The 24,534-nt window shown below is 43.2% G+C and overlaps 1 protein-coding gene across 8 annotated transcripts in view; it reads right to left on the bottom strand.

The window, feature by feature from the left end:
* Positions 1 to 24,534, bottom strand: part of ITPR1 (inositol 1,4,5-trisphosphate receptor type 1) — a 209,085-nt gene that overhangs the window by 114,736 nt on the left and 69,815 nt on the right. For 6 of the 8 annotated variants that reach the window (XM_083424528.1, XM_083424531.1, XM_083424533.1 and 3 more), the window contains 13 exons: positions 19,301 to 19,387; positions 18,130 to 18,288; positions 14,403 to 14,501; positions 13,108 to 13,191; positions 12,869 to 13,015; positions 11,594 to 11,689; positions 10,431 to 10,475; positions 4,932 to 5,086; positions 4,280 to 4,379; positions 3,404 to 3,564; positions 2,714 to 2,855; positions 1,665 to 1,823; positions 1,071 to 1,243 (listed from right to left, as the gene is read on the bottom strand). In XM_083424528.1, coding sequence (XP_083280654.1) covers positions 1,071 to 1,243; positions 1,665 to 1,823; positions 2,714 to 2,855; positions 3,404 to 3,564; positions 4,280 to 4,379; positions 4,932 to 5,086; positions 10,431 to 10,475; positions 11,594 to 11,689; positions 12,869 to 13,015; positions 13,108 to 13,191; positions 14,403 to 14,501; positions 18,130 to 18,288; positions 19,301 to 19,387 — 1,607 coding nt within the window. The remainder of the gene's footprint in view (positions 1 to 1,070; positions 1,244 to 1,664; positions 1,824 to 2,713; positions 2,856 to 3,403; positions 3,565 to 4,279; positions 4,380 to 4,931; positions 5,087 to 10,430; positions 10,476 to 11,593; positions 11,690 to 12,868; positions 13,016 to 13,107; positions 13,192 to 14,402; positions 14,502 to 18,129; positions 18,289 to 19,300; positions 19,388 to 24,534) is intronic. The other 2 variants (XM_083424530.1, XM_083424535.1) reach the window with 1 other exon arrangement.

Below are 24,534 nucleotides of genomic sequence, written 5' to 3'. Positions count from 1 at the left end.
GGCCTAGGGTATGCAACAAACAACCTACCAGATGCACCTAACCTACCAAATCATTTCTTGTCATCAGACATCTCATTTTTAAAATCCCCTTTTCTACAAAAAAATATTTTTAAAAATCATAAAATCAAAGAATTGTAAAATTGGAAGGAACCCTGGGGGTCATCTAGTCCAACCCCCTGCAGCGTAGGGATCTCAACTAAAGCATCCATGACAGACGGCCATCCAACCTCTGCTTAAAAACCTCCAAGGAAGGAGAGTCCACCAGCTCCTGAGTGAGACCATTCCACTGTCAAACAGCTCATACTATCAGAAAGTTATTTGTGGTATTGAGTTGGAATCTCCCTTGAATCCATTGGTTTGGGCCTACCCAGTGATCTTTTTTTAGAAAGAGTAGTTGCAGCAAATGCCACACTTTCAACATTTGAAGAAAAACAAAGGTGCTGTTACTACATATCCTTGAGTATCCCCCTTCAAACCAACCAACCAACCAACCACCGGTCCTACCCACCAGAGCAGGAGAGAACAAGCTTGCTTCATCTTTCATGTGACAGCCCTTTAGATATTTAAAGATGGCTATCACAGCTCCTCTCAGTCTCCTCTATCCCAGGCTAAGCATACCCAACTTCCTCAACTGTTCTTCATAAGGCTAGGTTTCATCATGACTCCCACAAAACCAGTGTTTATTCATTTTTGAATCAGCAGTAGATTCCACCCCATTAGGCTGCATCCAGACATTATAACACATGACAGAAGTAGGTGCCCTCAAAAGTATTTACTGGGTGTCTGCTGACAACAGCACAGGGCACAGGCACTGATAATAACCCCTACCTACCTGTAACAATAACCCCTTTGATAACTTATGTTGTGCCCCTTGTGCATCATTACAACTCATGACATTGTGTGGAAAGCTCACGAGTGTTGTTGGCACGTCAATTTCTCCAAGCAGAAAGACCCAGGCAGGCATGAAATCAGACTACTGACCAATCGTTCAGATAGTTTCAGAAAACCTACAGAAGTGTTTATGCACAGTTTATTTTGTCTAAGCAGTAGAAGGAAGAGTCTTCTCTTACCTCGGCTCTCTGTTTTTCCTTACAAGGCTAACAAAGGTATCAATCTCAGCAGCAGTAATGTGCTTCTCCAACAGCTTGCGGTTATTATGGAGCAGTGCTGTTATGGTGTCTTCTGCCAAGACGTCATACCCAATTTGCTTCTGCATAAAGCCAAACTGCTTGGCTATATATTCCTTGCAAAGAGAAAGTGGGTGGGGTGGAGAGAGAGAGAGAGACATACTAGATGCTTACATCACTTAAAAACCTTAGAGTGAAAGGAAATGTGAAATCATGTTGATTTATGTTGATTTCTTGATGTGATTTTTTGTTTTTAGGAAAAGCAGGGTGTGCATGATCCTTTTGCCATATGAACTGCCCGGTCTAACTTGGATTTGCAGTTCCAGTTTGCAATCAGCCCAATTGTTCTTTGCGTAAGTCACGGTTCTTTCCGGTTTGGGTTCAACAGCAAACAATTGTTATTACTGATCATTATTGGGTGGTGGTGGGGAGGCTAAAGAATATAAATGATTCAAAAGCCTTTACACCAAGCAGTTCAGTTGTCCTTTATGGTTACATTTTAGAAACACACCAGACTGTCTCAAACTCCTTGCTAACCTGGTTCTTCCTGTAGTCTTGTTGGGAGTGTCTCAAAACTCTGTAACAGAGCCGACATATGTGTCTGAAAGGAGCGTGGCGTTGGTCTCCAAGTTCTTCTAGTCTCAGCATTGGTCCATCTCCACAGTCAGTAAATGGTGCTTGTAATAGCTTGAATATCTGGCAAATTATTTTAGAAAGAAGAAATGAATCAGCATTAACATTGCAGCATTAGAACCATGAGTATCATCTACACAGAGTCTTGCCTTAAGTTTACCATGAGACTGAAGTGATCCTGTCTACTGACAGCCACTTCTGTTTCACCAGAGGCCGTGTCTACATGCCAGGATCCTTGCCTACAGCAACTAATCACATGACGGAGAAGCCTATATTGCCAAGTTGCTAAACCCCATACATATGCAAATTAGCATTTTAAAAAATAGGCTTCTGAGCATGGCAGGTGACACCAGACAAGCAAACTTCCCCTTATAATCAGTTATATAAGGGCTGGTTCACATGTTACAGTAGACCATGGTTAAAGGTTTACCAAGAATGAGCAGATTGATTTACTTCATTCCTCTCCTAACATGTGCGGGAGCAATCAGCCACACTCCTTGGCTGAGTGTTATGCCCAAATCAAGTATCATAGTTTGTTTTGCTCACACCATAACCGGGAAGTCAACAAGAACAATCACTGGCTTTATGTTTGCTTGGAGCAAATATTCATTACTGTCATGCAATGGGCTGACACTTTTTTGTAGAGATATTCACTATGACTTCAACTTCTCTCCCCCCAGTACCCTCTCACCCATCACTGTAGATGTCAACTTCAGATATTTGCCCCACTATTCACAACTTACATTGAAAAACATTTGATATTTTGTTGCCCATTTATTCAGGGTCCGATTTCCCAAATACTTCTCAATTGAAATCTGGGATTCTGGCCAGGGATTTATGTTGTGGCATCTCTATTTACAAGCCCCTTATCCCAAGAAGTCCAGACCATCAGCTATTCTATTTGTGACATCTATGTCATCAGAAACAACCTTATTAAACACAATTTACTGTACCTGTTTCAAAATATTTTGCTCTCTCATTAGCTTTTGTCGTTCTCTGTTTGGCTTTGAGAACATGACTTCAAGTACATCTTGTCCAGAATTTGTTCCGCCGGTAACAAAATATACCAAATCTTCCAGCAACTTTGTAACAGACCTACAGTTTGTTTGTTTTGAAAGAAAATCCTAGCTGTTAATCCAAAATATAATATGAACAGTGAAAATATCACCCTCTTAAAATAAATACAAGCCACTGAGTTACAACGAAGAAAAGGTGCTCATATTAAAAACAGAGCACTGTATTCAGAGCCACTCCAAAAATGTATTACATTTAAAAGTTCAAAGTTATATTTTGAGTAATTGTTGAAGGAGAGGGGTTGTTAAATTCATAGGTATCAAGGAAATTGGTACAAGAAACACATGCAAAATCATTACAATATGTAACAGTTTTATTATTGACTCCTTGTCTAACAATCCCTAGCACGTTTTAAAAACTAAAAGTAACTTGATGCTTATTGTTGCAAATGCTACTTTTCTGTACCACTCTGTGGCATCCACCTGAAAAGCAGTACATACGGTAAGTAACTTAAATATTAAATTAATGAATGAAATAAACAAAGCTGCCTTCTCTGTCTTTCAACCTTCGTCTTATGTTGGAGAACATCTTTTTTCCATTAAGAAGCTCGCATTATTATTTTTCCTTACCTCCGTTCATTCTGGGTTATTGTCCCCTTTTCCAACTTGCCAGCAATGGAACCCAGTACTTTGCTTGCGTCATTTGCAAAATCCAAGTCTCGGACTTCTGCTGGAGAAACTGGTACTATAGCAAAAGCTTCTTTGTCTTCTTTTACTGGAGAGGTGCCAATCTTTAAAAACAAGGCAATTTTAGTCACAATCTCACAGAGAAAACGCTTTTGTAATGAAGACCCTAGGGAAACAATGCTCAGGTTCTCCAAACATTATTGTGAAATTGTGGTAGGAATAGTTCCATTACCACAATAGGCAATTCATTGTCTTCAATTATCATAGTTCAAGCCAAACTCATTGCTTCAGATTCTTCAGTTTGTTTTTAGTGAATATTCTACTATTATCCATTGGATTTTATTTTATTTTTTAATTATGGGCTATGATCTGACTTCTGTTTTCCCCTTTGACTCTAGTGCTAAACCAGAAAAAAGCAGCGGGGACAAGGAAGATGATTTGTTAACCACACTGTTAACTTTTCTGATGAAAAGCAGTACACCAATGCTTGAAATAAATAATTGGGTGAGAGACTAGCTACTATAAGGGTTTAAGTGTTGAGGCAGTAGAGGGACTTGCCGTTAGACAAATGAACAAGCACTCAGCACGAGTATCGTACCTGATACACAAAAACCTTTGCAAGGTCTTCCAAGAGATACTTATTTAAGATGCAAAGTGTTAATTTATGTTCTTCTACTATTCCATTTTAATAATGGACTGGCGTTGTGCCCAAGCAATGCTGTGTGAATCATGTCCTAAATAAGAATTGTGTTCATCAGTGTCTTCTCTGAAATAGCTTTATTGGTAGCAGAAGAGATGAGATTCCATTGCATGACTTACTTTAAGCATCACAGGTTTTTCTTCTTCTTTATCAATGGGGATATTTGTGCTGTGAACCCAGGTATTTGTACACAAATGTCTAAGTCTGACATAGGAGTTCCTAAAAAGAACCAGGTATTATTTATATTATTAAGCTCCTCAGTAAGCCAATACTTTTCAAATAAAAACACCTTTTCAATCTCCTTTTAATTTTTTACTTGCAAGGTTTTATTTCAGCTGGAATATGAAATGCAGCCAAGTCTTAAATTGCAAGGTATTCAGTATGTAATGACTTCTATGAAGCCTGATTCACTATTTCAAATGATCTTTCCCAGGTACAAACAGGATGCTAGTTGCAGAGGTGTAATATAACACTGTTTTTTTTAAGGTGAGATCCAGCATTGTGCTGGCAGCTGCAATGCTTCATCCTGCAGCCCTCAGCTATTCCAGAGGCGGGCCCCCAACTCACTGGCCCAGATTTGGGGGGAGTGCTGTTTCCTAGCCATAAACACATCAAGGAAGCACTGGAAAATAAGTCACAATTTGTTTCTGCAAAAGTGCTACCTTTTGTAACTGTCTGCCGCAGCTATCTAAGACTGCCTAGAAAATAGTCTGGCATTTTAAAGTGGTCTCACAACAGCTGCAGACACCTTCATCATTTATAACATCGTACCTTGGGACAAGGCTGTCTCCCCCTCGTAAAGTAGTGGGGTCAAGCTCAAAGATGGAAGAGATATCATTTCCTTCAGGCACAGAGACTAAAGAGTATGCCATCTTCTCTGGAGTATTATGCAAGCCCCTTCTGGATGCATCCTGGTCAGGATCCAGCTGTGGAAGAAATTGCAAATCAAATCAACATTGCAAAGCTGCCTGCCCAGGCTGGAAGGCAGAGTACCTCATGGTTATAACTGAAGCATTTCAAATATAGATACAGGCACAAGAACTCAATGGCACATCACAATCTAATAGGGTTAACTAGAACTGGGCAGAAGACTTAGAAGCAACAGTAAACCATCAAGCTGGGTTGTGTCAAAGTCACTGAGAAGCCAAGACATAGCCTAGGTTTTTCCAGAGCTCCTCAGTCTCCTAGAAAGGATAATTCTACCCAAGTTAGGCAACCAAAATGACAGCTGCCAAGTTTTGGCAACCAACAATTAATTCATATTTGTTCTCATTGTTTTAAGGGCAAGTTGATATCCTCTTAACCCCTGAATTCCGCTTGTGTAGGGAGAGGCTTTTTTGGGGGGCGAAATCCTTATTGCCTCTGCAGCCCCCTGAAAATCTACTTGGAGGGTTGAGAGACCCTCTGGAGGAGCATGAAAGGTGGTGTAGAGGGCTGCAGAGAGAAGGGGGGAAATAGTGAAAATTGCCCCCCACTAAAAATAAATCTTATGAATTAAAAAAACTGAAGGTTCTTGGAAAGGCCAAGAATACAAAGGGGAAAAAATGAATTATCTTTTCTTCAATTTTTATAATAAATATGAAGGTGCTGGACCACCCTGACATCTGTAGCTGTAAGGTGATATGTAAATTTAATTAATTAATTAATAATAAATATTGTTAGGAAGCTGAATTACAAGAAAGCAACCCTAAATACAAAAAGGCATACAATTTTTACTTGGAGGAAGTAACAGTTTCTATGGGTGCATGCACATAAAATAAGTAACTGCAAGCGGCTCGTCCACGCATCTTCCTAGAGGCAAACTTGAATCCCTTGCAACTCCTCCACAGAAAATGCGAACAATCCCTTCTGCAAAAGCACCTCACAATGAACTAGAAACATTGTGCAAGAAAACCATAGCGAAAAAGCACTCCGCAGCGCTGTAAGTGAAAGGAGGCAGAGGAAAAGCAAAATTCAAACCACCGAACAAATCAGATGAAGGAAGGTAAAGCCAGCCCTTACAAAAAGTGGAGTTTGGAGTGAGGGGAGGTAATTTAGTTGAGGCACCACACTGCCCTTGCAGTGTATGGACGGAGCAGTAAAATGTAGATCTAGAAGAGGCAGCACAGATCACCTGTATAGATTTTGGCCCGATGTCTTGTTGAGTACACTGCCAGGTGTTTCTAGTTCAAAAAGAGAACTTAAAGGAGCCTGACTTGGTTGAAGGGAAATTTTAACCTTTCAGGTTACGTTCCAAAAGACGAAATTGTGCCTTTTGCGCAAGAGACTGACTGAGCCCTTGATGTCTTATTTTACCATATGCTTTTGTATCCAGCGACCATCTCCACACCATCTCGCCTTTTCTCTTACACACACCATTACATTGTTGTAAAGGGAAAAAATCAATTTGCCTCACACTGTGTTTATCTTGCTTACGGTCTAATCTCGCCATCTGGTGGTTAAAAGCAAGAAAAGAGGAAATAGTGCTAGTAAGACCTCCAACCTCTGTGTGTGTAAGAAACGTAGTTGTTTATTGATTTGCACAGAGTTTCCCCTTAAGGCTTTTGGAATGTTGCGTTTTCTGTATTAGAGTAATATGTAACAGAGGAGGAGAAGATAACGAGGCAGCCCTTATGCCAAGACAACAGCAGTGCCACATGGGCACAATCATGCCCACCTGTGCCACAATCATGGGGACCTACTGGTTCTTCCTTGTGACACAGTTACTGGCAAGACAACTCATCCTATCCCCAAAGTCCATAGCATTATGTAAATACTGTGGACAACCCTGTTGTGCACCCTAGTGGCTCAACACCCATCTAGCAAAGTCCCCTCACCCTTGGACAGTGGGAAATCGTGCTCAGAGTGCACAAGCCCCCAGATGAAATCCCTGATTACACAGAAGGGATATCAAAGAACTAGAATCGAGAAATAAGTTAAATTAGGCATTCCTGGGCTTCCTGCTATTTTACTTGATTTAAAGTAAACCCAGGTAATAAACTGATAAATCAAAATACCAGGCCTGTTAAATTATTCTTTCCCTCCCAAGGAGACTCTGACAGTATCTGTCAACCACAAAAGTGACCCCACAAAAACTTAGCATTTCCTACAGATTGTAGTGCAGGCAAAATGTGTTGAAGCTACAAAAGAAAAAAGAAAATGAGGAAACTGGCAGCCATTGGCTCTGAGCATATAAGGCAGCAATCTCTGAACCTCAATAAGCTAGTTCTTCTCATTAAAAGGACCATGCTGCAACAGCCTCCTTCTCCTGAACCTAAGTACTTTAGCCCTCTTCCAGCTTCCATTGTTCTGCTTTCTTATTTGAAGCATTTCTACCACTCTAACCAAAAGGGCTCCCAGATTTTATTACAAAAGTAATAAAAAAAGCTCCCTGTTCTCAGGCCTACAATCTAAAATAAAACACACACAAGGAAAATGTATTGTGGAGGGAGGAAGAAAAGGGTAAGTTAAGGAAGCTGGTTATTTTTAGATACATTTTTTGTAACAACCAGTGGGGATGCAGCCTGAATGGAATGGCTGAAGGCAGATTGACTCTCAGCAAAAGGGATGAAATAGACTTGCTTCACTTGTTAGCACTATTCTCAGCAGTTCTTTCATTGTCTGCTTTACAGATTGATTTCAACTTCAATTAGCATTGTCGGATTGTAAGCTGACAGGGGAATGTTGGAAATTAGACATGTTGATGACGGTGGGGATGCTGGCTGCAAGGAAAAGCAGCTGGGTTCTATATTTAGATGGATGCAAGTTGGATCAGCACCACTTTGGTGAATTGACTGAATCTACCCTGTTTAACTCCTGCCAACCAAGCAGTTCGAAAACATGTCAAAGTGCAAGTAGATAAATAGGTACCGCTCCGGCAGGAAGGTAAACGGCATTTCCCTGCGCTGCTCTGGTTTGCCAGAAGCGGCTTAGTCATGCTGGCCACATGACCCGGAAGCTGTACGCCGGCTCCCTCGGCCAATAAAGCAAGATGAGCGCCGCAACCCCAGAGTCATCCGCGACTGGACCTAATGGTCAGGGGTCCCTTTACCTTTACCCTGTTTAACACAGCTATAAAGTGGGGAAAGGGTTTTGGGTGGAAGCAAAGAAAAGAGTGAACTACTTTAATTCCTCCCCCCCTTCACTAATATTTAGGTTCAGGGCTAGGGCGCTTCAAGTGTGTTTTGAACACTCAGCAGGACCCTTCTTCATAACCATATAAAAAATATATGAACAGCATTATTTTGTGTGACAGCCTATATCATGCATTCCAGGACATTAAGTGGTAAATAGAATTTGAGTTTGACATATTAATGATGATTGCAGTGATGACTTACCCACCCTTCATGCAAAGTCCCCGGGCAAGTTACAGCAATTAAAGCAGAGTGTTTAAAACAGTTCAAAAACAGCTTACAATTGCTGCTTATAGTTGCATTCCCATCCCCACTTCTCCTCTTGTCCCCCAAGTTCTGTGTTATTGCAGAAGGCAAAGCATGATAAAATTCTGGAAATAGCTATGAGCAACAAGCATCTCTCACAGCATTAGCATGTAGAAACAGAAAGGGGAAAACCCCAAAATTTCTTTTGAAAAAATTATCCGAAATCAGCAACCTTGTAACGAAACTAACATGTTATTGAACTTCCTCAGTCTTTTTCCCCCCAGAAGTTACAATTTTTTGATAAGTGTCCTTAAGGGCTTTTCCAAATTCCCCCTGCCCTCGCCAAGAGTTCACAACTCTAAATAGGAGAGAGTCTTGTTTGGGGCCTGGGGTGGTAATCCAATGCTGTTTGCCAGGAAGGAAACTGTCATTAGTACAGGGGGCGGAGCTAATCTTCGGTGCTGCCTCCTAAAGGCTCCCCAACCCTCTAAATCTGCTCTGGAAGGTCCTAAATGCAGGGGGAGGGGGCTGCAGGGAGGGATCTCTTAAAACCACCTCCATCCCCCATTCTGTTGATGTATCCCTTCAGCCAGTAAATGAGCAGCGCTGAATGAACAGCACAGAATACCCACCTCTGTGATTTGCTGTGCACAAACCACCATTAGAAACCTTTTAATAGTTTCTGAAAGAGCTGAACAAGTCTCCTTAATTTAGCACTGAAATCATGTCCTTCTGGTTACTGACACTCCCACTGTCCTACACAATATCCTCAATCAGGAGATGGGATACAATTTCCTGTATCTATACATATACTTACTCTGTCTCTCTTTCTACACACACACACACACACACACACACACACTGAGGTCCTTAAATTACAGCATCTCGCTTCCAAGTGCTTAGAACCCTGTGAAAATGCTGCTGCTCAATTCACGGACAAAGATCTGCAGTTTCATCTCTACTATTCGCACACAATGTGCTCCCTGCACCACATAAACATTCCAAACTGCAACAGCTAGCTTGGCATATTCAAATGCTGACACACACACATCCCACTATTATCCGTACATTGGAGACATGACCTTCAACCTCCTACAGTCTGGAGGACAATCAGCATCTGCATATACCATACTTCCGAAAGACTAAATCAGGAGTGGGGAACATTCAGCTCCTTGTTTTTTTCTGGTCATGCAGCACAGAAAATGCTTGCTCACTGTTCTGGAAACTTATCAACAGACACATCATTTATTACAAGCAAGAGTGGAGAGTGACTACAATTTCAATGGAGGGATATAGTTTCCCTGTTTCTAAGGTAGAGAAACACTGTTCTAACCAAGGTGTAAGAAGGGCTTTATAACATGCTTGGATAAATAAAGGTGAGAATACAGCAGGCAGAAGGATAGCAGATTTGTTTAGCTAGGTATCTTACCTAGGTAACTAAAGATTACCACAGCCCCGTATCACTGGAGACGGCAGTGGAAAACGCCACGTTAAATACTTCATCAGTTAAGAGGTTAACAAAAAGCTGCAATACTAACCCTGCTTAGTGAGTAAGCCCCACTGAATTAAATAGGACTTACTTCTGAGTAGACATGGTTAGGATTGCACAGTAAGCTTTGATTTGTCTACATGCTTGCCAATCATACCAGGGCCTGTGTCAACACCAGTGCTCAAATTACAGGGGGCAGGCGGGGCTTAGCCCCCTTATTTTTTTGTGCTGCCCCCTTAGAGACTTACTTTAGAAACTCTAGAAGCATATCAGGGGCATAATTTAGCTAACATTTGGGGGGTAGGCAGGGGTTGAGTTTGTGGATTTCATTAAGGGCCCCCTTAACTTCCACTCCCCCAATAATTTGAGCACTGGTCAGCACCCCTTGATTAGAGGCAAGAGGATACTCTTGCCTATACTTACTGAGGACTGACATTCCTGGTAATCTTCCACATAGTCAGGATTTACCTGATGGAAGAGAATCACAAGCAGGTCAAAACAACAACTAGCTTTCCTCCCACCCAAAATCTGTAACACAGTACACAATGAATTTTATTCTGGAGCATAAATAAATTCATAAAATGCTATCATAGCCGTGCTATGGCCAGCCACTCACAAAAGCAAGCTAAGCAACTGTAAGGCTAAAGCAAAAGAAAAAAGAAAAACCCATCAATGTAGTGTGCTGGCTCAGCTCTTTAATATGAGCAAATTTGTGCAGGACATAGGAAGAGCTTCCTGGATCAGTCCAATGACCCATCTAAGTCCAGGATCCTGCTCTAACAGTGGCAAACCAGATGCACGTGAGAAACCTGCAAGCTGGACAAGAATACAACAGCTGTCTGTCCACTTGTGATTCCGAGCAAGTGGTATTCAAAGGCAGATTGCCTCTGACAGTGGAGGTAGAACACAGCCGTTGTGACTGTCACTAGCCTTGTGGCTCCATCAATTTGTCTAATCCTCTTTTAAAGCCATCCAAGTTGGTGGCCCATGGCTGCCTTCCGTTGGATAGCGTTCCGTTGACTAACTATGTGCTGTGTGAAGAACTTCCTTTTATCTGTCCTGAGTCTTCCAACATTCAGCCTTCATCGGACGCCCATGAGTTTTAGTGAGAGGGAGAAAAACTTTTCTGTATCCACTTTCCATGCAATGCATCATTTTATAAACTTGTATTATGGTACCTCTCACGCGTCTTTTCTCTAAACTGAAAAGTCCCAAAGGCAGCAACTTTTCCTCATAGCGGAATAGCTCCACCCCCTTGATTATTTTGGCTGCCCTTTTCTAACTCTACAACATCTTTTTTGAGGTGACTGTATCAACCAGTTCAAGATATCACGGTTTTCAGGGCACTTTTTTATTAAAGTACATCCACAGAACTCTATAGTAAGAAAGTCACTTATGGAGAGAGTTTAGTGTTTGTTTCAAGCTTAATTCAAAGAAATGTCGGTGCTGCCTAACTTGCGACCCCTTCAGATTAAGATATTCTTTCCAAGTCTCAATTTAGTTACACAGTACTTATCCTGAGTAACAGTACCTATAAAACAAAGGAGGAAGGCAGCACGTAAGGAAAAGGTTCTCGGGATACTGACCTCTGCAGCCAAGTAGTGTCCAGTGGCAAGATGTTTGAACCGAAAAAGGCTATTCCAATATCCCGCACCACCTCGACAAGGGTCATGTTGTACTACCTGTAAAGCAATAAGAAGAGATGCCCTTCCAGAAACCACCTCTCATTTGTCCTTAAGAGGGTAATCAAGAGAATGGGCCAAAGATAATAGATAGGAGGAAGAGAAGGGGGACGATCAACAAGAAAAAAGTTGTCTAAACAGCTATGACCAAATATATTTCCAGAGGTTTCAGGTAAAGAGTGCTTGGTTATCTCAACATGTTTGGGATAGTGCATTTTCCTATGATGGGTAGCAATGCTACGCTGAAAGAACATTGGCACCAGTGAATGTAAAAAGAATGGCTTGGTGTTGGTGGATAGCTGCCTTGAGTGAGAGCAGGAAGGAGTGGTTCTATGACCACAGGTGAAATGGACTGAGTTCTGGAGGAAAGGGTTGTCTTTGGTGCCTGGACTCCTCGCTGAGAGATAATGTAACATCCATATTTGAGGATGTATTTGTTTGTGGAGATGTATACTGTGCATTTATTGGTGCCACAATAAATGTTGTGCAGGCAAAATGGTGCTGTGATTAATACTACTACTACTACTACTACTACTAATAATAATAATAATAATAATAAAATAATTTTATTATTTATACCCCACCCATCTGGCTGGGCCTCCCCAGCCACTCTGGGCGGCCCCCAACAAAATATCAAAACACAGTAATGCATCCGACATTAAAAGCTTCCCTAAATAGGGCTGCCTTCAGATGTTTTCTAAAGTCTGGTAGTTGTTGTTCTCTTTGACATAATTGGTCAAGACACAACATCCTCCTAGCCTCAACAGTTTAGAGGGCTTGTTTTTAGCACCCTCTAACCTGGTCTGCAGGTGCTGCTCTGAAATGCCACTCTGGCAGGTGGAAAGGAAGTTTAAACACCAGCCTACTGCTTGAACATCAAGCCAACCTGAAATGTGTAACAGAAATCAGGTGAGACAAGGGTGAGGGGAAAAGCTCTCCTAAAGTGTTCACTAGCTTTCCAGGCACAACACCAGGTGGCCAGGTATCCAATCCAGTTAATAACCTGTCCTTGAGAACATGTTGCTGTTTTTGAAATCTAAACAGTGTTTCCAGGTAGAGGAAAAAATATAGGATGGGAAGCGCAACAAGCTTTGGTGTATGTGGAGCTTTCCATCTAGGTTTTAAATAAAGGCAATACTCACAACAAACCTATTCAGAAATCTCTATTCCCATCTTTACCTCAACTTCCCACAGAGCTTTTGAGCTAGTTGCAGAAGTAGCTGACTGTCTCCCAGTGGTTCTCAGGAAGACGTGCTGCTTCTTTCTGTGCTCATCACAAGTCAGAAATTTTTCCTGCTCTGCATGAAACAACCGCACCACATCTCCCTGCAAAGGCAATGAGAAAGCAAATGGGTAGGAAGCTCAACAAATACTTTTTAAATTTAAAACCTAGCAAGGAGGCGCATTGTTCATCTTACCCCTTTCAAGATATCGTCTTTGTTATCACTCCATTTCATAAAGAGGACTATTTTCCAACTTGTGTTGCAGTTCACAGAGTTCACCTGTAACAAAAGCAGGCATAAGCAATTAAAACAGAAACATGCAGACACATGAATTGTTATGAAATACTTTTGTTCAGCTGTTGCCTTTTTTAAAAAAACAACACACACACAAGCTTCATAGGTGATATAAATTTTGCAAGGCAAGTGGCAGTGTGCATGAAACATTTGGAAAGGTAATGGAAACCATGACTGATGCTAACTAGGAATTTCTCTCATTGAGGGCTTGCTAACCATGGTGAGAGCTGTCTTTTTTTCAGTTTTATTTATATATTAACGTTCTTATGTTACATCAGTAAACATTATCATATTACATCACAAGGCTTATTATAATTTTCAGCATGTATACAAAGTTTATATACAAAGCTTATATACCTAAAGAAAAGAAACAAGGACAAAAAACGATTCCAAAATCATATATGTACCAACACTTTGGACTTCCTGTCTATCCCGTTGTATATTCTTTTTTTACAGATGAATGTACTCTTATTATTGTATATTTCTTTACATTTTATCTAATGAGAGATGTCTAATGAATGGAATTTCTGGTGAAAGCGTAAACACTCCAAAGCTAATTTCAATCATGCAGCATAGTTAAGTGTGGGAGCTGTAAAGGGAATCTTTACAGTTTAGGAGACAGGGAGAGAAACAGACAACAAAGCTTAGTTGAACAACCTTACTGAGGCTATGATTCTGAACAACTTGAATGTAGCTGCTCAGCCAAATTTACAGCATGCTTATGCAGAAGTTTTCAGTTTTCAGAATTCGAAAAGACTTACAGTGCAATCCTACTCATATCTAATCAGAAGTAGATCCAAGTTGAATTCAATAGGGCTTGCCTCCAGGTAAGCTTAACCCAACTTCCCTAGGAGTAAGTTCCATTGAAATCACTATAACTTACTTCTGATAAGACATGGGTAGGTTTCTTGAATTTAGCAAACTTACTTCTGCATAAGCAAGTTGGGAATTTTGCTGTTATTGGTCAATTCAAGGCTCTGTCCTTCAATAACATCTTTAGTAAAGCTAACTGAGCTACAGATGAAAAATGTGTCATAGCAATATTACTATTAATGTAGTATTACTATTAATGTAAGTGTTGAAACATCTCATTTATACTCTTTATTTGCAGCTTTAAAAAACCACTCCAGTTAATCTGCAAACCAGTTTATAGTCCAACAATTTTTTATTCGCTTGGATATTTTGTTTTAACTTACCTCATTACAGCCAGGATTGTCTACTAGCTGGTGACTACTGGCGTGCAGAGGCTGGCCAGCATTAACAGGATTCAATACCACCTTGTCCCCTATGACGACCTGAAAAACAAAAAAGTAAAGGTACAGTGTTGCCCCTATAATTCTAGTGACCTCCTGTTTGTGCTACTGCGATGTTCTCTTTGTGGGCTGCCCTTGAATTAGCTTGAATTAGCCAGATTCAGAATGAGGCTGTCAGGCTGATGCATGGCACAGTTCAATGGGGCTGTGTGTCATTGGTCCTGAAAGTGCTGCACCGCCTACCAGTGAGCTTCAGGGCCCAATTAAAGAGTGTTAGTGCTAGAGTACAAACCCATAAATAGCCTGATAACCCAAGTAGCATCCTAAAATGTCACCTTCTGAAGGAAGCCCACTGTTAGTGGTGCTGCTGAATGGCTGACACTGACACATGACAGGGCCTTCTTGGTTGTGGTCCCCCATTTATGTTGTTGTATTGGTTTTATTGTTTGCCACCCTTTGTCCCATTCAAGAGGAAGGGCAGGATAAAAATCCAAAAAAATAATATGAATAATAAAAAGAATATTTCTACAAGTTCATTTCAGAGTAATACCATTATTAAGCCAACCAAAATGTCATGAAAAAGTGTGTGAGCTTTTGAGTTTCCCAGAACTCTTCTTCAGGCTAGATGGTTTTATTTAAAACACACACACACAAAACAGGTAGGGCAGAGAGAACAACAATTGGTGTTTGTCAAGTCCTCCATATCCATATCTTGTTAAGTTTTAAGATGGAGTGTGGGATGAGTTAGCAGACATTCAAATGAGGCACTTTCAGGTGCACATGAAGGTTTCAGGTTGCGCTTTTGCCTCTTGGGGGAAAAAGAAACACAGAATGGTTGAGCCATGATCTCTGCAAATACAACAACCAGCTGCTGCTCAGTTCTGCCTTGTGGAAACTTTGAAAAACAAAGTTCCGGATGGACTGTTTGACCATCAAGCAATGGAACTCAAGACAGAGGCACAGTTTTTCTAGTGCTCCTTCCACCAGCATTCATACTTCGAGGTTAATCTGAAAGTTGACAAAGTGAGTCTTTTTCCATCCACGATAGTGCAGAGATTAAAATATTCTATCATCTCTCTCACAGACATGACTCAACAACATCAAAAAGTTTAACCAAAAACGCAAAATAGCGAACAATAGTTTACTTCAGCGATGCCACCCGCCTTCGCTAGTGCATGTTATCATGAGTCACGGAAACCTCTCTTTAAAAATAAGAATGCTTATTGCATTTTAAATCAAGCCCTCGACTCCTGAGCAGTATTTCCACAGCAGTACTGAGACATTACTTTAAAGCGTTCGCACACATGGGAGGGTGGGAGACAGCAAGGATGGAAAGTACCAGCTCCACCACCGCCATCATTACAGTTTGCTGCTTATCAAGTCATTCATGGAAGGCAGCTGCCTGAAGCAGGAAACCTTTTGTAGAGTTTGAGTTTTTGGATTTGATATCCCGCCTTTCACTCCCCTTCAGGAGTCTCAAAGCGGCTAACATTCTCCTTTCCCTTCCTCCCCCACAACAAACACTCTGTGAGGTGAGTGGGGCTGAGAGACTTCAAAGAAGTGTGACTGGCCCAAGGTCACCCAGCAGCTGCATGTGGAGGAGCGGAGATGCGAACCCGGTTCCCCAGATTACAAGACTACCGCTCTTAACCACTACACCACACTGGCTCTTGTAGGTTCCAGGGGACTTCGGAACTCTGAACAATCAGAGGTCTAACAGGTACAGGGAGTCTCCATGAAGACAGGAGGCTCTCCCTGCCATATTGTCGCCTTCCATAATTTGGAAGGTGACAGAAATGGCAACCAAGTGTAAAGGCTATGCACGTGTCCCTGCTGCTCTTCCTCACGTGTTAACAAACACATTTAAATAATGCCTGAAGAGGGTTCATATCCTCAATAAAGCTACACTTAAATCACTCTCACAAAAATACGTACAGCAATATAATCTGGAGCCTCTGCTGAAAACTAGCTATTTAAAGTGCTTTGGCCAAACAGGGGCAGATGAGGTGCATCGAAACTTCATCAGCTTCAGAATCTCGCAGCTACAGTACGCAATTATCTACCATCCCTATCAAGAAAGGGTATACTGGAGTTGCCATGTCTTTCATGTTATTTCCATAAAGCAAAACAAAACATATTAAAAACGTCTCAGTCCTACATCTTCCTATGTGGAATCACCTATGTGGAAAATCAAGGTCATGGAAAAAATTATAATGCGCCGTGTTAAAGATTCCCAACAAAAGCCTGGAATCAGCAATGGACTGGATGAAGGCCAATAAACTGAAACTCAGCCCTGAGTTTTTGTGGGAAAGTTATCTGGAGAGAGAGAGAGAGAATTCTCCCTCAAAGAGCTAGTATTTTGGGGGTACTCCTAGATTCAGTTGTATCCAAAGTGGCCTAGGTTTTTCTCTGCCTTTCTTCAGATTAGGTTGACGTGCCAGTTGTAGCCTCTATTGGACAAAGGCAGCCTAGCCAGTATGTTCTAGTAACATCAGGTTTTGCCTAATATACTATGTTAGGCTGTCTTTGAAGACTATTTGGAATGTTTAATCAAAGCAAAATACATTCTCACAAATCAGTCCTGGATTAGAGATTGCATCTCAATAGTATTAAAAGAACCTTCAGGTCCATTTCCAAACACAATTCAATATATCACTTAGGACAATATATCACTTAGGACGCAGGTTCTTAAAGGAATGCCTACCACTGCCAACCTGCCTGAGATAAGGTGTGCAGTGACCAGAGGGTGCACATTCTCAGGGAAGGCACCGTAGGTCGATTTCCTTCCCTAGAGAGACGTGTCTGACACATATTGTTAGAGGCAAATGGATTTTTATTCCCCCAGGCTTTGAAATGCATTTTAATATTTTCATTCTTAAAATGCACAAACTATTACATATTCAGCTCTACTGAAGGGGATATATACAACTTTTAAAGGAATAAACAATACTAGCCCCATGTAACTGAGGGGCAGACATGCTAAACTGTTACAGAAAAAGCAATGGAGACTACCATGGCACCTTAAAGTGAATGGGTGAGATCCAACAGGGTTTCTCCTTCCTCTCTTCTCCCCATGCAGCCACACAAGTGCCTCCATATTATGCTCCAGAGGATTAGGAAATTATTTGGAGCAGATTTTGGCGGGTGCCCAGGGGGCTGGAGGGAGAAAAGGGGAACAAGAAATCCAGTTGCACAAGTAGATTTCTGTTGTGCAGATGGGCAGACAACAAAGGATGTCACCTAATGCTCATTTTGGCACACAACTTTCATGGATGCTGCCCCCCCAGTTTTTGCTGCAATGAAAGTATTTTTTTTAAAAAGTTCCCAATCGTTTTATGATCGGGGAGCTAAATGCTTGGTGCATTGCTATATTTTAGCTTAAGAACAAATTAATACATCAACAAAATAACTTAAGTGTTTTCATAACCATTTGAAGTAAGTGGAGATTTAGATGGCTACTGTTCCAGTCTTTAAAAAATGTCCCTTGTTTCCAAAACATTTGTTGCCATAGCAATTCACCTCCCACTCTCTTCAGTCCAGGAAAAAGAGACATGTATACTGTATAAACTCTTGTGCATTTAATTAATCACAAGAAAGTAAGCTACTGATGAAACAGCTTTGCAATATATTGCACCGCACACCGTTTTCTCTGACAATCCTGTAAACTTACGCTATCTCCTATGGAACGCAGTTTGTAGAATGGCTGTATGTAAAACCAGGACCCTTCATTGCCAGCCTCATCCAGAGTCACCCTCATAGCATTCTTCTCTAGCAGAGCTGGAAGTCTCTTATTTACCGTCAAGTATTTGTTGCTTTTCAAGTGCAAAAGCTAGAAGTTAAAAAGAAAAAAAGGGGGAAAGAGGAGGAAGGGCACCACAAACACAATTAAAACAAAAACAAAACAAAACTTTTATCCCACTGACTACAATAGTCAAAAGTTTTCATAGGAACGATGAGAAAATTCCTTTCGTTCCTTAATGCTTTCACATACTGTACCTTCATACTGAGGTTGAAAGCAGAAGACAATTCAGTTTTTAAGACCCCCTTAAAATTATCCCAAGACATTTCTTACATGGAGTGGTCAAGCTAAAAGCTGAAACCTCCTACACAAAAAATTCTCCATAGTTGAAGGAATACTGCTCACTATGGAGTAAAAATCTGTAGAATACCAATATAATTAAGAGCTATATAGGGTGCTATAAAGAGCATTAAATGTTCACTCAGTATATTTATAAATACCTTACAGCTATTACTGCATATACCCTTGTATCAGCTTTAGGAAAATGCTAAAGGCTACAAAGATGCCTAGGCCACAAAAGCTAGCAACCAATCTAACACCCTCCAAATACCATATTTTTTCGTGTATAACACGCCCCTGTGTATAAGCCGACCCCTATTTTTGGGAACCCAACTTAAGGAAATGGGGGGAGATTGCCCAGAGTTGTTAAGCTTTTAGCATTTTTTTATCATAAAAAACATCATATAAGGGAAAAATCTGCATGGAAAAATACGGTACTTATTGGGATTTTAACCTGCGTCTCTCATATTCAAACCCATCACTCTAGGTGCTGCACCACATTAACCCCTTAGAAGAATACCTACATATATATGGATAAAAAGTGCAAGGCCCAAAGGGCTGTGACAACACAAGGCAACAAGTGTCACTAAAGCACAACCTCTTGTGAGTCAAAGAAAGGCTATGATGCTTGTGCACCTCTGCTTGCAAAACAATAAAGTTGCAACTTCATGTCAATTCAAGCCAGTCTGTGTGGCATATACAGCTGCATAGAATTATGGGTGCCAGGTTCACGGAGACTTCTTAAAACACAGCTGCAGCATACCTGAATAACATTGCCATATTGGATAACCGTCCCAAGCAGCTTCCTATTCTCGGTCTCGTTCTGCTTCTTCTCCAAATCTGCAGCATGCTGCAAAGAAAAAAAGAATGCTGATAAGCAAGGATGGGAAACTGCGTGACCAACTGCTTGCTTTAGTAAACAAACATATAAACAAACAAACAAAAGTATTTTATGAAGACTGCTTGGAGAGCAGGGCAGTGGTGAAGCTTGGAAAGAACAGAGTTTTAGGGAGGAAAAATACTGTGGAAGTCTAAAAGGTCAGCCCTTTGCTGAATGCTAGTTTTAAAACCATCTAGCTTTACTTATATAGTGGTAACTCGGTTTAAGTACTTAATTCATTCCAGAGGTCCGTTCGTAACCTGAAACTGTTCTTAACCTGAAGCACCACTTTAGCTAATGGGGCCTCCTGCTGCCGCCGCGCCACCAGAGCATGATTTCTGTTCTCATCCTGAAGCAAAGTTCTTAGCCTGAGGTAATATTTCTGGGTTAGCAGAGTCTGTAACCTGAAGCGTGTGTAACCTGAAGCGTATGTAACCCGAGGTACCACTGTACTTTTCAAAAAAAAAACACCACAACCATCCCAAAACCAAATCAGGACTCAAGTTTCCCAAAAACAGAGCTACACAAATATATAAAAGCCAACATTATGAATTAAAGTGATATGTGCTGTTGTTGTTTTATTTATATCCCGTCTTTCTCCCTGACAGTGACTCAAGGTAGCTTACAGCTCAAATAAGAACAGCTAAAAATGGGGGGGGGCGGCAAAAATTGAAACACACGTGTCAGGGAACTGCCATCGGCAGCACCGGAGGTGCCAAGGCTCTCTGAGGTAAAGGGAGACGTAACACCTGAAGAAGGAACCAGTAGGGGGCGAACAGGAATGTCAAGGGAAGGAGAGTCGGAGGAATGGCTCAGAGATGCTTCCAGTGAAAATAGTGGGGATGTCTCAGAACCTCCTATAGGGACACCCGTTCCTCGCCGGAAACTGTCACGCAGAGAGGCCAGAAGACGTGTTTCCGTTAAGGAGCTTTTATGTTGGAAACGTTTCCGAAAGCAACCACTTTCGGATTCTGCTAGCGACTGACGCAGCCATGCTGGAGGGGCTCCGTCACAGGCAGAGGTTTGAGAAGCTGTTCAAACTCTGAGGGATTGCAATTTACACACAAGCAGCTCTTCATCCCATCACAGCAATCCGAAAGTCACCGACAGCTAGCTTGTGCCAGGGAGAGGCATCATGAGCGAACCAGCAGGAACCGGAGGGGCAGCTGGAGGAGGTCCAAGCCTGGAGGAAAGGTATAGGACGTTGGAAGTCCAGCTTGCCTTGCAGACGGCGAGGCTGGAAGAAAGGAGGGCTCAGGATGCAGAGAGGGGGAGGGAGAAAGCCACCCCACTCAACAGAAAGATGCCAGGATTGGTGCAGAAATTTGGGGGGGACCCCAGGAACTACCATGCCTTTAGGACAGAGATGCAATATGCTCTCAATCTGCAATTCGATGACTTCCCTGATGAGGAATCGCGAGTGGCTTTTGTAATTAGCCATCTCGAATCAGGGGCGAAGGACTGGGTTAGACCCTTGATGGCAGCAAATAATGAGATCCTAAAGGACGCGATGAAGTTTTTTCGTGCCATGGACCTGATGTTTTCCAGTGACATTGAGCAGGGAGGGGTGCGAAGGCAGTTAATGGCTTGCAAACAGGGAAACAGGACTGTCCGTGAGTACTGGACTGAGTTCACTATGTTGATTCATCGATTGGGGTGGGACTTGTCTTCTGAGCCCATTCAAATGCTTTTCGAAGAAGGTCTGTCTTCGTCCTTGAAAGATGAACTTTCCCGGAACCCCAGAGCAGAGTCTATGGACCAGCTGACTAAAGCCGCGCTAGCCATAGGAGCGCGCCAGGAAGCGAGGGCTTTGGAGAAGCGGGAGGGGAAAGGAGAACGTTGGAGGGAGCTCCGCATTCCAGACATTCCAGAGCAGCCTTTCCCGCCGGCAGAGCCGATGGAAGTGGGAACAGCGCATGCGCGCACAGTTTCAAACATCGGTGAAGGGCGGAAGAAAGAGGGAAAGGGCGGGAAGAAATGCTATCTCTGCCAACAGCCAGGACACTTTGCCAGAGTCTGTCCACGGAGAAAGGAATGGCAAGGCATGGCAGGAGCTGTTGGGGGAGAGGAGGAGGAAAGCACAGAGCAAGTAAAAGCCAACGCCTGGCTGCCTTCGGGGCACAGCAGCCAGGCTCAAAAGCAGTGAGAGTGCCCGCACCAGAACCTCCCAGACCTGCTCTAGTGATAGAGGTGTTGCTAGAGCTGCCAAACGGACACCCCCTACAGATCAAGGCCCTGCTGGATTCAGGCAGCTCCTGTAATTTCATGAGTAAGGAGTTCGCAGCTGAGCACCAGATACAAACCCTCCCCTTAAGTAAACCCCTGCAGGTAACCACGATTGATGGCAGAGAGTTGTTGGGAGGAGAAGTGAACCAACAGACAGTCCCCATGATAATGAGGGTGGCAAGGCACACCGAGAGGATAGCGTTTAATGTGGCCACCTTGGGAGGAGCTCCCATAATTTTGGGGATGAGCTGGCTGGCGCTACACGATCCTCTAGTGGGCTGGCACCAGAGGGTGGTCTCCTTTGGGTCAGCGCATTGCCTAGAACACTGCAAGCAGGGAAAGGATCCAGGGGGAGCCAAGCTCACCTTAGCTGGGATGGAGGTAATGAAGCAAGGGGAGGTGCCTCCGCAATATGCAGATCTGAGCAACGTATTTAGCGAAAGAGAAGCGGACAAACTGCCGCCGCATAGACCCTTTGACTGTCAAATCAACCTACTCCCTGGGGCTCAACTCCCAGTGGGCAAGCTGTACGCCATGTCAGACAGGGAGATGCAGGAGCTGAGGGAGTTCATTGACAAAAACCTGAAGAGGGGTTTCATCAGAGAGTCCCGAGCGGTGGGGGGCAGCCCAGTGTTTTTTGTGGACAAAAAAAACACAGATAAGCCGAGACTTGTAGTGGATTTCAGGGCCCTAAACGCCGTGTCGGAACCCCTGGCCTTTCCTATGCCCCGAATTGATGACATTCTGACCAGGGTGAGGAAGGGGAAGATTTTTACAAAACTGGACCTGCGGGGGGCGTATAATCTGATACGAATAAGGAAGGGGGATGAATGGAAGACCACCATGTTCACCCCTTTGGGAGCATTTGAATACCTCGTAATGCCCTTCGGTCTCCAAGCCGGCTCCGCATGTTTTCAAAGTTTTATCAACCACGTCCTGGGGCCGTTGCTCTACAAGAATTGTGTGGCCTTTTTGGATGACGTGTTGGTGTATTCGGAAAATGAAGAGCAGCATGTGAGGGACGTGAGAGAAGTGTTGGGCCGGCTGCAAGCCAATCAGCTGTGGGTGAAACTGGAGAAGTGCCAGTTTCATGCCAAGGAGGTGGAATTCCTGGGGTACCGCCTGTCAGACCAAGGATTGGCCATGGATCCAGGCAAGGTCCAGGCGGTGCTGGAATGGAAGACACCGAAAACCAAGAAGGATGTGCAAAGATTCCTGGGGTTTGGGAACTTTTATCGGAAGTTCATCAAGAATTTTGCACACTTGACGGCGCCCATCACCGACTGCCTCAGTAGCAAGAAGAAATTTGTTTGGACGGCGGAGGCGGAGAGAGCTTTTGGAGAACTGAAAAGGGCTTTCGCTTCGGAAGAACAACTTCTGCATGTGGACCTACAGAAGCCCATGAGGGTGGAGACAGACGCGTCGGACAGAGCGGTGGGGGCTGTGCTTCTTCAGCCGGGAAGAAATACGTCGGAGTGGAGACCGTGTGCCTTTTTCTCGAGGAAGCTGAATAAGTCCGAGCGGAACTACACGGTGTATGACAGGGAACTACTTGCCATTCACGAAGCGTTCCGGAGGTGGAGACATTTATTGATTGGGGCACAACACAAGGTGCAAGTGTGCACCGACCACAAGAATTTGGAGTATTGGAGAACAGCTCGAGTACTCAACCAACGACAAGTGAGATGGGCACAGGAATTTTCCAAATTCCACTTCGAGATTTGTTATGTACCAGGCCCAGAGAACGTCAGGGCGGACGCTCTCTCACGCAAACCAGAGTACCTGGAAGGGGAGGGGGCAAGCGAAGAAAGACATGTCATTCCTGAGGACCGCTGGGTGTGTGGGGCGGTGCTGGTGGGGAGACGAGAGCTGGTAGAAGAAACGGAAACTGACGAATATGCCCAAAATAAGCTCAGAGGCCTCAGGGGAGAGGGTGAGAGCCCGGAGGGTTTTGAAGAAAGAAATGGGGCATTGTATTACAAAGGGGCACTGTATATACCAGAAGGTGAATTGAGAGGGAGGGTACTCAAGCAGTTGCATGATAGTCCCACGGCGGGACATTTTGGACAACACAAGACCATGTGGATGGTCACCAGGGAGTTTTGGTGGCCCAAGGTGAGGGAAGATGTAAAGGAGTATGTAAGAGGGTGTGACCAATGCCAGAGGGCCAAGGGGGAAAGAAGGGCGCCGGCAGGGTTATTGGAACCACTACCCACGCCAGAACGGCCTTGGGAGGCGGTATCAATAGATTTTATGACGGATCTGCCCAAATCCAAAGGGAAGACGGCCATCATGGTAGTAGTGGATCTGTTAACTAAGATGTGCCACTTTGTAGCATGTTCACATGCAGTCACAGCGGAAGAAACAGCGAAGTTGTTTGTAGAACACATCTTCCGGCTGCATGGCGCCCCCTTGAGGGTTGTCTCGGACCGCGGGAAACAATTTACTTCCAGGTTCTGGAGGAAGCTCATGAGCTTGCTGCAAGTGGAGGTCAATTTTTCGACGGCCCGGCATCGTGAAACCAACGGGCAGGCGGAAAGAGCAAATGGCATCCTCCAACAATATCTGAGGTGTTATGTCAATGACAGAGGGAATGATTGGGTCGAAAAGCTGGCGCTGGCAGAATTTGCCTACAACAATGCGGAGCATGTGTCCACAGGGATGAGCCCCTTTTTGGCCAATTACGGGTGTCACCCCAGGGCATTCCCGGGGGAGGGAGGCGAGAGATGGAGCGTCCCAGCGGCCGAACATTTTGTAGAAGAGATGGAAGCGATCCATCGTCAGCTTCAGCTCAACTTAGAAAGGGCCAAGGCTCAATATAAGAAGCAGGCAGACAAGAACAGGAGGGAAGGTGAAACCATAAGGGTGGGGGATCAGGTGTGGTTGTCCAC

The sequence above is a fragment of the Podarcis tiliguerta genome (assembly GCF_965153285.1).
Source record: "Podarcis tiliguerta genome assembly, chromosome: 2".
In the NCBI taxonomy this organism is placed as follows: Eukaryota; Metazoa; Chordata; class Lepidosauria; order Squamata; family Lacertidae; genus Podarcis; species Podarcis tiliguerta.
Note: the sequence above shows the minus strand (reverse complement) of the source record. Positions and strands in the feature narration are given on the sequence as shown.